Source organism: Daktulosphaira vitifoliae, unplaced genomic scaffold (assembly GCF_025091365.1).
Source record: "Daktulosphaira vitifoliae isolate Bord-2020 unplaced genomic scaffold, ASM2509136v1 Scaffold_4, whole genome shotgun sequence".
Lineage (NCBI taxonomy): Eukaryota > Metazoa > Arthropoda > Insecta > Hemiptera > Phylloxeridae > Daktulosphaira > Daktulosphaira vitifoliae.
The window spans coordinates 37,365,103-37,377,470 of record NW_026099575.1 but is presented as its reverse complement, the minus strand read 5'-3'; the positions used below and the strand labels follow the sequence as shown (position 1 = coordinate 37,377,470).

Genomic DNA, 12,368 nt, shown 5'->3' with positions numbered 1-12,368 from the left:
CCGTAAAACCATGAGGCCAAAGACTGTGCGAGAAAGTCGGGAGGGCCGGAGAAGCCAACTAGGGTATCTCCTGCGCTCTTTGTGTTTTCTTTATCTTTTTCTTTCTTGTGAATTATATGTCAACCTACAGCGAAGTCCTATCCACACCTCCACGTGGTGCGACCTGGGCAACGGATCCCACTCCGGGATTCAACTAACGGTGGACGCCACGTCGCGTTGTGACTCGGCTCTTGATTAATTTTGGGCTGAGTCACAACATGGCAGTGTGAGTTTTATAGCGACGTCGGTCGTCCTGAAGCAATACCTCACGTTAGTTTTAGGGCAGCCAACATTATGTCGATCGTGATAAAAAAAAAAAAAAAGTTATACTACACATTCTCTCTAGTTTGACGGGTGATAGTCATCTCATAGAGCAAATTTAACTGTATTAGTGTATTTAATTGAAAAGTGATATTTTCTATAATGGACACATATAGGAGCTCTTTATAGTATGTTTTGGAGTGCTTATAAAATTGACTTTTATGTTAGGCCTAGCCTATAGAACTTCTACTTTTATTTTAGTGTAGCGTAGGGTTTCAGATTTGAATATATTTGTTATGTGACTTCAGTACCAATAAAAAATAGTGAAAATGAAGCTTTAGTTTGATTTTTAAGGACATTAGTTATACTACAAGCATTGAAACCTTTGAGATAAGTTCATATTTAATAAATGCTATTGTTATAGTATGGTGTAGATTTTTAATTACAAGTCTATATGGTTTTTCTTCTTTAATTTGGTAAATTTAGTACTCAACTTAATTGACATTTAATAATTTAATTACTTGATGGTAATAAGACGCATGATTGGTTAATAGTTTTTAGATGATGAAGATAGAAAAGTCATCTTCTCCGTTTATACTTTTAATTTTAATACAAAATTTATTATAGTTGATAAGTGTAGTTATAAATATAGAAAGCGTTGAAGTTAGGATTTGTCACTGTCAACTATCATTTTTTCATCAATATTATTTTGATTAAGTGCTTCATGTCTGTTGGGAGTGAAGAATTTTGAACTACTTTTGGAGTATTTTTGGATTGGTGAAGCCCTAAGGAATACAAAACGTTTTTATTTCGCGTTGCTAGTATCCAAGAGAAAATTTTGATAAATAGTAACAAAAATTTGTGTACGTATATTAGATATTTTATGTCAAATTTACACTACTGTGTGTAAAATTAATATGCATATAAATAGTATTATATCTACAGTCGTATAGAAATCTTTGATTCATTTTTTACAGATACCCAAATAATTAAAACATAACTAAGCTACCCTTTATTACTTGATTTGAGAAATACTATGAGCAATTTTTTTGCCTAATAAAATAAATTATGCTAAATTGTCATCTTGAATTTTATAAAAAATTTATTTTATCAGCATATCTTCATTTAAAACTAAAAGTTATATTATTATTGTTTATAAAGATATGTACGTATACATACGATATATTTAATTTATTTTAACTATGAAAGTTAAAAATAGTTGGAATTTTAAAATCATGAATCTAAGTAATGGATAAAAAAATATCAATGTGACAAAATAGCGTGTGTTTGTAATTATGTAAATTAGAGATGTATTGATATCACGCTAAGGTTCATTTTAGGGAATGTAATTAGTAATCAAACTTAATATTGATATTTCTAGCTATTAAAAAAGTCTTGTTACACTTAAGCTTTTAGCTTTTTATCAAATATTACTTATACGAGTACATAATATTATGATCTGTACTATAGTACAGTTGTTTATTTTAAAATAATTACTACAATACATGCGAAAAAAAATAATTTGTTTTATGCCTTATGGATAAAGTTTAATTTATGGAAAATAATAATAATATAATGTTTACATAAAATATAATATTATATTAATCTAAAGAAATTAAAAAAAAATTGTACGATAATTTATTGTAACATTAAAGTATATATTGTATATATACTTACTTAATATTACTATATATTTTAGGATGACTATTTTATAAACTTTCATTGATCGATCTCCATACCCGTCAATTTTTTTCGTTATTATATGTAAGTCATTCGGGTAAAGTTTAGTTTTGATAACTTACTCCCTTCAGGTGCCGAATTAGGGTTGGAAATTCACTCAGAAGGGTAATTTTTTAGTTTTTAACATTATTTCTAAAACTAACACACTTAGCGTAAAAATGTATAAAACATAAATTGTATATTTTAATATTTTCTTTAAAAAAAGTATTTATAAAATTTTTCTAAAATTATTTATACTTGTTCAAAAAAATGAATAAACATTTTGCTAAAATTCACTTTTTGAACATAAATCGTTCTTAACTTTCGAAATAATTACTTTACAACAAAAAGTTTCGTATAAAAAATATGTAAAATTAAATTTTCTAAAACATTAGTCTTACATAAAATTTTATTCAGATTTATAGTTTAGCTGTTATCACGAAATTTATATAAATTATATACGATATCATTTTAATGTTATTTTGATTTAAATAATTTTACATATTTTACTATTTTTTGCATAAATATATAATTTGTCAATTAACAAATGGTTAACCGTGTGTTGCAACCGAGTATAAATTTATACTCGGAGACTTTTAACTTTTATCTCTAATCGTTAACTATTTATGCCTGATATGGTAAGTGCTGTGTAATAAGCATATTTTATCATTTACAATTATATGTTGTGATAGTTTTTTTGAACTTAACATAGAACTTGCTATAGTGCATTGGGTTTCTAAAATTTTACCCACATTAGTTGGAAAACAAATATGTGAATTAGAAGAGTTGGCATTATTAAATAAAGTTCAAGACTTTTTAATTGACACGACAACGTATAACTCTGGTCGATTAAATTGTGCTTGTGCATTATTGAATCAAAAGTTAGAAAGAAATATACTGATCTTAGCATGCAAACATCATATTTTTAAAATAATACTTCATGCCGTTTTTGTTGAAGCAAAATTTGTTCCGTGGTCTGATCCAGACATATCACTTTTTAAGAGATTTGTTAATGACTGATAAAAAATAAATAAAACTGAATATTTCATCATTTGGACTAATGATACAATTTTAAATATATTAAAAAATTATAGACAAAAAATACTACAATTCTCTGAAAAAAAAGTACAAAACTATTTTCTTGCAATGACTATAGAGAATTTCTGAAGATTATGATAATATAGCAAGACTATAACATTTTATCAGCCTAAAGCACATCACTTATCACGTTGGACGAAAAAAGATATTTAATCATTAAAATTTTACTATTTAAAAAACCGTTTAAATGACTCCAACGGAAGAAATGGCTTTATAAATAATCTGTTTTGTCATTAAATTTTAGTCTCAAATCTGGTTCACTGCACCTAATTTAATTGAAGATCCAGTAAAATAGTTGATAAGCAGATAGCTGAAATTGCTATAAAAAAATTTATAAAACACTTATGTTATTTTAGCAATGAATGTGTTGTTTTTTCAATTAGAGATTCTCGCTTAACCATTGAGCAAAATAAAAAAATAAAAATTTTTAAATAAAACTGCATCATTCGAAAAAATATGTGATAAAAAAAACTTAATTTTATAAATACTTTTTTTAAAGAAAATACTAAAATATTAAAATATACAATTTATGTTTTATACATTTTTACGCTAAGTGTGTTAGTTTTAGAAATAATGTTAAAAACTAAAAAAATTACCCTTCTGAGTGAATTTTCAACCCTAATTCGGCACCTGAAGGGAGTAAGTTATCAAAACTAAACTTTACCCGAATGACTTACATATAATAACGAAAAAAATTGACGGGTATGGAGATCGATCAATGAAAGTTTATAAAATAAGAGCCACCCTAATATATATAATTTAATTATAATTGTATTTATTATTTAATTATTCTCAATAGATGTAGTTCTAATGATAGCAATTTCAATAATAATATGTGTATTCAGTCATTAATTATATTTTATTTCTGTCTAAGTGTATAATATTCATGTCTTAATTATTTATGTGTGTATATAGTTTACACGATGTTAACGGCAAACATATCCAAATTAAAATTTTCGTTATTTTGTTCATCATTTCTGTTGCCATAAAATTCTGGTTCGGAAGTGTTTTCATCATTTAAAGTGTTTAAAGTAATACAATCTTTAGGACTGCACGTTATTTGAGAATTTTGTCCACATTGGCATTCCAAACATGAACCAGTATCCCTAGGAAGAACACTGCCTAATTTATACTTGACACCTACAAAAAGTTGATATAACTGTATGAATTTATAAATTACATAACTAGTAAAATTGCTATTATTTTTTATGTACCCATAACTACACAAAATTGTTCATTCGTTGTTTTATTTGAAAGGTTTGAAATTATTTTCTTCCGTTGAGGGCTATTCATTGTACTAAATAATCCAGATATAGTAGAAGTAGGATTTTCTTCAGACTCCACAATAGTAGTTGACAAGCCTGTATACAACTTTTATATAAAACTTTTTTCGGAATAGTAAAATAATCATAAACGTGTTATAATATTCATTAATTATTTTAAACGATTTTAAACTAATAATAAACATTAATTTAATACAATATAAATGTTAAAAAAATGTTTTTTTCTTAATCATTTAATATATTTTAGCACAATGCAAAGCTGAGAAGGTATTAATTTTACTATGATGTGTTTTTTCTTTTTTTTTGTGTCCATTACCACTTTTCAGCTCTCATCGAATCGATTTCTTTCAACGATACGTCAAATGATCATAAATCGTATTAGTCAAAGACATTACCCTTAAAAATTGAAAAATTTCCATCGTTCCCCGTAAATGGGAAAATCTTCAAAAAAATTACAAATTTAAAAATCGCTAATTATTGACATTTTTTCCATTTTTTTTTATTTAAAACTGCCATAACTTTTTCAAAAATAACCAAAGCAATATAATTTTTATTTATATAGATACGTGGGGTACTTACCTATCATTTTTATATATTTTTTTATAAATCTGACCTTTTACCTGCTTATAAGGGGGGATTCGAAATTACTACTTTTTCAGCTTAACTTTTGAAAGTGTGTCCGGAAATAATGACATTATTATATATACCTTAAATTTAAGCTTATGTAATATACTTTATTGTGGAAAAAAAACAAATTTTGGACTTTATTTTGTCTTCACGGTAAAAATGGCTACCGTATGCTACTTTTGTGTTAAAATTCTCAATTTTATATTTTTAACTTAATAATGCTATAACTTTTTGAAAAATACAATTTTATTATGAAAAATAATATTTTATTTTATTTATTTATAACATTTTATACAGGCAAAGTCCAAAAATATATATAACAGTCATCATAAACATCATTAATAAAAATTAGTGAGAAACAATTAACAAAATTAAATTTATATATACATTGATCCAAAATATAAATTAAAACAACATAAACGAAATTAAAATAATTCGAAAGCTGAATCATTATTAGCCAACCGCATAAGGCGAATCATTGAGGCGGAATCAAGGAAATGAGGAAACAACTAGGTATTTTACAGTATGACTTACCAAGTTCGGTAAGTCTAAGTATTTATGATGTTCACCAGGAGCTTTGTTACTTAAAGAGGAATTGGTCTGTTGGTCCGGATGGACTATGTGGTGAGTTGCTCTTCCAGTTGAGGTCATATATTGCTTTTCCTCTTTGGCTAGTTTTCAGTAAATCCTTACATGAAGGCATTTATCCGTCTATTTTTAAATTAAGTTCTATAACACCAATTCCCAAAACCACTAACTCTGCTTCTGTGTCTGATTATAGACCTATTTCTGTTCAGTCTCACATTTCAAAAATTTTTGAAAAGCTCGTCCTTAATGTAATTCGTCCTTCATTAAAACATATAATTTTAGAGGAACAGCATGGCTTTAGTCCTGGGCGCTCAACTACCACTTGCAACTTGGTTTTTTGTAATTTTGTTTTAAATGCTTTTGAACAAGGCTCCCAGGTTGATGTGCTTTACACAGATTTCAAAAAGGCATTTGATTCTGTTAATCATGAAGTTCTTCTTAATATACTTAAATTAAATGGCTTTGGGGAGCCTCTTTCGACATGGTTTGACTCCTATTTAAAAGAAAGATATCAATGGGTGAAATTGTTTGGGACACAATCTAAACTATTTTTAGCTTCCTCTGGGGTACCACAAGGTGGACACTTGTCTCCGTTGTTATTTTCATTATTTGTAAATAGTATAAAAAATGTATTATTAAACTGTAAATTTTTGTGCTTTGCTGACGACATGAAGTTGTTCTTGCAAGTAAGTTCTACTGATGACTGTATTATGCTACAGAATGACCTAGATAAATTTACATTATGGTGCTTAAACATAGGTTTAACCCTTAACTTTGAAAAATGTCGTGTTATGACATTCACTAGATCTCGGTCACCTATTATTTTTTCTTATAGTCTTTGCGGTGCTAATGTTGTAAGAATTAATGATTTTGTACTTGACCTTGGTTTTAAATTTAGTAAAACATTGGATCCTAAGTGTCACATAGAAATGGTGTGCTGTAAAGCGTTGAAAAAGCTCGGCTTTATAATAAGATTAGCTGCTAACTTAAAACTACATTCTTCACTAAAAATATTATATTCTTCATTGGTTCGGCCAATTTTAGAATATGGTTCTATTGTTTGGAACCCTCATTCCTTATCTGATGCCACCCAAATTGAAAGGGTACAACGGAGATTTTTGCGGCATACTGGATTTATATTGGGTATCCAACATGAACCTCATGATTATTCTCCAGTTGCAAACAACCTTAATTTATCGTCACTGACTGATCGTAGAGTTGCTGCAGGCATTAAATTTCTAAATGAATTGCTGAATGGAAATATTGATTCACCATATCTTCTAAATTTAATAAATTTTAAAGTTCCTCAGNGTCTTCTGAATTTAATAAATTTTAAAGTTCCTCAGAGAAATTCTCGTTCCTATTTTCCTTTTTTTATCCCTATTTGTTCTACCAATTACTTACAAAATGAGCCCATTAGAAGAATTTTAAATAGTGCCAATATGGACCCACTTATGTTATCTTGTTAACCACCTTATTTTTGTATTTTTGTTATTTTTCTTATTTTTGTACCTCATAGCAGCTTGTATTTTTATATATTTATATTCATATATTTCTGTTGAATCACTGTGAATTACTCCGTAATGTTATTTATGTTCTGTTGAATCGCTGTGAATTACTCACTTATGTTATGTATGTTTAAATTGTTATTAATCTAAATTGTAAAAAAGGGCTATGCCCGTTAAATTTATAAATAAATAAATAACAGTCATCATAAACATCATTAATAAAAATTAGTGAGAAACAATTAACAAAATTAAATTTATATATACATTGATCCAAAATATAAATTAAAACAACATAAACGAAATTAAAATAATTCGAAAGCTGAATCATTATTAGCCAACCGCATAAGGCGAATCATTGAGGCGGAATCAAGGAAATGAGATGGGTAGGGGGTATGAAGAATGTAGTGTTAGAATGGGTGGGGAGAAGAGGGATTTTAAATTTTAGAAGGCTAAGAAGTTGGATAAATTTTATTTTGTTGGATAGGAGGTTATATAGGAAGGAGAGGTTCGAATTGTGGCGTCAATCGGTATGGTTGGAGAAATGTAGGGTAAATATGACAGGAGAGTAATCATGAGGAGTGTGAGGGATATTAAGGCGGAATGCTGCCAGGTTAAAAAATTTTCTTTGAACCCTTTATAGTGATTCCCTTGCACAAGCTGTTTGGGGATCCCAAAGAACAGAGCCACATTCTAGGATGGGGTGAACAAGGGAGGTGTAGGGAGTTTTAAAAGGGTTGGATAATTTAATTTCTTGAATAATACGGGAGATGAAACCAAGGAGTTTGAGGGCTTTACAGGAGATATGTTGGATGTGCTTGTTTGGAGAAAGATTGTGTGTGAGAATAAACCCAAGATCATGTATTGACTCAGAGTAACGAATTAAAGGAATGTTATTAATAGAATAAGGAAACACAATGTGAAAATTACAACAGAAGAATGACATGATTGAGCATTTATTATTATTAAGAGAGAGGCCAAGGGATTCACTGCAGTCAGTAAACCGCAATAGATCTTCTTGTAGTAGGTGGCAGTCAGATAGGAATTGATACGGAGGAAAAGTTTCATGTCGTTAGCAAATATCAGTAATTTAGAATAACGGAGGACTGATAGTGCGGAATTGATGAAAATATCAAACAGAAGAGGAGAAAGAATTGCACCTTAGGGTACTCCAGAATATGTATAGAAGGTATCGGAGGTCGAATGGGAAGTTGAAACAAAATATTGACAATCAAATAAATAAGAGTGAACCCAAGACAATAGAGGATTACCAATACCTAGATTATACAGAGTTTGAATTAGAATCCTGTAATCTACTTTATCGAATGCCTTCGACAAGTCCATGTAAATGACATCTTCTTGACTTTGCTGACTGAAGGAATCATATATGTAGGATGAGAGAATGAGATTATAAGTGACTGTTGAACGACCTGAACGAAATCTATGTTGCTCTTCACATAAAATATTATTGAGGATAAGATGGATAGAATTAATAATATTAACAATAATATAATATTAGAACTAATAAATATTCACACACAATGTGTTTACACTCTCAAGCTTTAATATCATATATATTATAAAATCTTTGAGATATATCTTAACCTCATTATGTTATTTTGTTGTTCCTGAAAAATTTCTAAAAATGGTTTTAGCTGGTTTTGAAACTATACGCCTCATATTACATTAGCTTTAATTTAAGACATATATAAAAGTGTTAGTATTTCCGGAGCACATTACAAAAATGAAGTTGCAAAAGTTCTACTTTCTATATATATTTTTAAGTTTTGAACCCCCCCTGTATTAAGGGAAATTATTTTATTTTTATAAAAAGTATGTCGAATGAAAGAAGTATATAAATATTTTATCAATTATTATTTTACTGCGAAAAAAACATATAATTAATTATGGCTTGTTTTGAAATTGACATTGTTAGATGGATGATTTTGAAACCAACCATATTTTTCCATGATTAATTTAAACAAGGTATAGCCTGTTTTTAAGTACAATATTTTTACAGGACATTTAGTACAGTTTTACCATTTAGAAAATACAAAAAAAATCGTTTAAAAAAAATTAACTTATAGCTGGTTTTGAAACTATACAACTCATATACTTTAATATGAAAAAAAAAATTTCAGATTTTAGTTTGTTTTCATGGTGAAAACTAACATCAAAGTTCATAAAAAAATAAGACTTTTGTAAAAAAATTCTTTTTTATATTTTTAATTTTAAATGCTATAAATTTTTGAATAATATAGGGATCAATACAAATTTTTAATGATAAATACTATTTATATACCTCTTTCATTTGATATACTTATTTTTTAAATAAAACCATTATCCATTTAATATTTATTTATTCATATATTACACTTACAAACCATAAAACTTGTAATCAGGATATAAACAAGGAAATAGGAAATCATGTAGCTTTTGGAATAATCCACCAATTTTTTAAAATTAAACACTATCTACAGATTTGCATCGAAGCGTTTTTTATGATAGTGATTTTAATCACTATTAGTTATCATTATACTTGACTCAACTATGCCATGTCCCTACTGTGCCGCGACCCCCCTTGTGCTGGTTTTTTTTTATAATTAATATTTGATTTACAGATATAGAATTTATTAAGATACTAATGTATATATTGTGTTTTTGAACTCACAAAAACAAAATATATTAATTAAAAAAAGTTGAACATTAGAAACGAAAATAAAATAAAGTGTTATGGTAATTATTTTTTATTACTTGTAGCTGGTGATGAGAACTGGACTTCTACTGCTAATACATCGTTAATTACTTCCGTCGTAGTTTCATCGCACTGCCAGTAGCAAAATATTTGCCCATCAATACATAAACACGTTTTACAGCGATCAGTAAATAATATCTGCAAAATTAATTATTGGTAATTTATTTTGTTAAAAACAATTTTATTATTCATAAAAATTATGGAATATATCATAACAGAAGTAAAATTTAATAAGATTCTTTATTGAAAATAATAGTAGTAATACGAGTAATGTAAATTAAAAAGAATAGACCATTTACTTTAACAAATTTTAAATAGACTATATAATTTTATACAGAATGAATGTTCATCTAAAACTTACGCAATAAATTAGGAAAAATACCAAATTATTTTCCGAAAATTATAGAACTGAGTATATTTTTATCTTCTGAAAAGAAAAAATTATATAATGTTTTATATTTTTAAAAATACCGCTTGAGTCATAGCTAAACAATAACTCTGTATAATACATTGTCTATAAAATAGACTTCAGCTTTTCTTTTTAGTGTGTAGTGACTTTTTTCAACCGATTTTAATATTAAATAGGGTCAAATATTTGTTTAGGTTTGGTATTACTAGAAAAATTTTTACTAGTATGAAAGATGCATAAAATAAATGAATAAAAACAACAATTTATCAATTTTACTTTGATTTATAGCCTACCCTAATGTTTTTTCGAAGTGCATAATACAATGAAATATAAATAAAGATTTGCATTTTATTTTTCCACAAATACCATCTTATAGAAAACAAATATTTTAAATATTAACTTATTATACTATACCTTTTGACTGTGATTATAATACACTCCGGAAACTTTACATTGTTTTGTTCCTAGAGGATTTGAGAATACTGCATCATTTAAACGACGAATTCCAAATGGAACTAAAAAGAGATAAAATCTATTAAATTAATTACAAACATTTAATTTGAATTTATAAGATGGTAAAATAATTTTACCATAGTCACAATATATATGCGACATATATGCGTAATCTGGTGGTCTGGAAGGGAACAATTACTAATACCGTAGCCGATGCCCAAAAATTATGATAATTACGTGTCAATATATATAAAAAATTTTTTAAGGAGGGGAGAATTGAAGTTAGACCCTCAAATATTTTGTTATAATGTGCCAATTGACATCTTAATGGAAAAATTATGCAAGTAGAAATTATACAACTATTTTTTGAACATTAACTCATATTTTAAGTGATTTTTTAAGATAATTAAGTATTTCAAAAGCCGATTTTACGTTAAATAGATCATTCTTTATTTTTAAAATTTGACTTATGTGCTTTGTTATTAATACGACGTTACAAAGCCTATTAAAAAAAAAATGTTGGAGATGGTTATAAATACGCTTCTTTTATATTAAAAATTCATTAATTGAATTGATAAGGTCACAAAAAAAACAAAACACTTACTAATTAGCCAATTATAAACATTTTTTTAGGTTAAACAAATACTAGAAGTGATGTTAATTGTTATAAGTATCTTAAGACAAATGCGCACTTCTTAACAAATTGTGGCCGGAGAAATATGTTTAGTTAGCAAAAATCATTTAATCGTATTTGCTGGCAAAAAGTTTGGTGTAACTTTTAATGACCTTCCTCCATTGAATCAATGAATTATGTACATCGTATAGCTATTGTTGACTTTGCAATTTGACACTTTCTAGGTTGGTTCATATAAAGTATGACAATATTATATTGTCATACTTTATATGAACTCTTGTATGATTATTATAATCATACAAGAGTTGCAAGATAAGAATGTTTTTTTTTTATTAAGATGAATCATTTAACGAATATAAATTTATTCGTTAATTTCGTTAAAAGAAATCCATTAAGTTTGTATTTACGAAATTTTTCGATAGTCACATGTCAATGTGTTGTCCTAGGAAACTTTTAGCTTCGATGCGACGCTGAGAAGGTATTAATTTTACCATAATGTGTTTTTATTTTTGTGTGTGTCTGTTACCACTTTTTTTTCTAACTCAAAAAAATACAAAATTTTAATTGCCACAGACGATTTCGAACCTCATACTCTATGCGTGAAAGATACAATTGTTACCGATTTGGCAACTGTTCGTTATTTTCTTCGCATGATAAAATTAGCAATTTAAGCTAATTCAAATTTGAAAATTACTTTTTCGACTTTAAAAAAGTAAAAAAATTGTAATAAGTTTAATTTCTTATGTCTTATGAACTTTATTCTATGTCAATTAAATTATGAAATATTCATTAAAGTCAGTGTATTGCCCTTATAACATATTTTAAAATAAAATAAAATACAAAACCCAGGATTTTAACACAAAAATATTTTTGAATACGGTAGCCATTTGCGCATAGAAGATAGGTTGTTAGGACAAATTTTAGCTTCGATGCGAAGCTGAGAAGGTATTAATTTTACTATGATGTATTTTTTTTTTTTTTTTTTTTTTTCTGTTGC

The 12,368-nt window shown here is 27.4% G+C and overlaps 1 protein-coding gene across 1 annotated transcript in view; it reads right to left on the bottom strand.

Annotated features, from left to right (window-relative positions):
• Positions 1 to 3,766: 3,766 nt before the first annotated feature.
• LOC126905410 (uncharacterized) overlaps positions 3,767 to 12,368 on the bottom strand; it is a 29,962-nt gene continuing 21,360 nt past the window's right edge. The window contains exons 2-5 of the mRNA XM_050685082.1: positions 10,699 to 10,799; positions 9,875 to 10,013; positions 4,332 to 4,478; positions 3,767 to 4,257 (exon numbers count right to left, since the gene is read on the bottom strand). Coding sequence (XP_050541039.1) covers positions 4,034 to 4,257; positions 4,332 to 4,478; positions 9,875 to 10,013; positions 10,699 to 10,799 — 611 coding nt within the window. The 3' untranslated portion in view covers positions 3,767 to 4,033. The remainder of the gene's footprint in view (positions 4,258 to 4,331; positions 4,479 to 9,874; positions 10,014 to 10,698; positions 10,800 to 12,368) is intronic.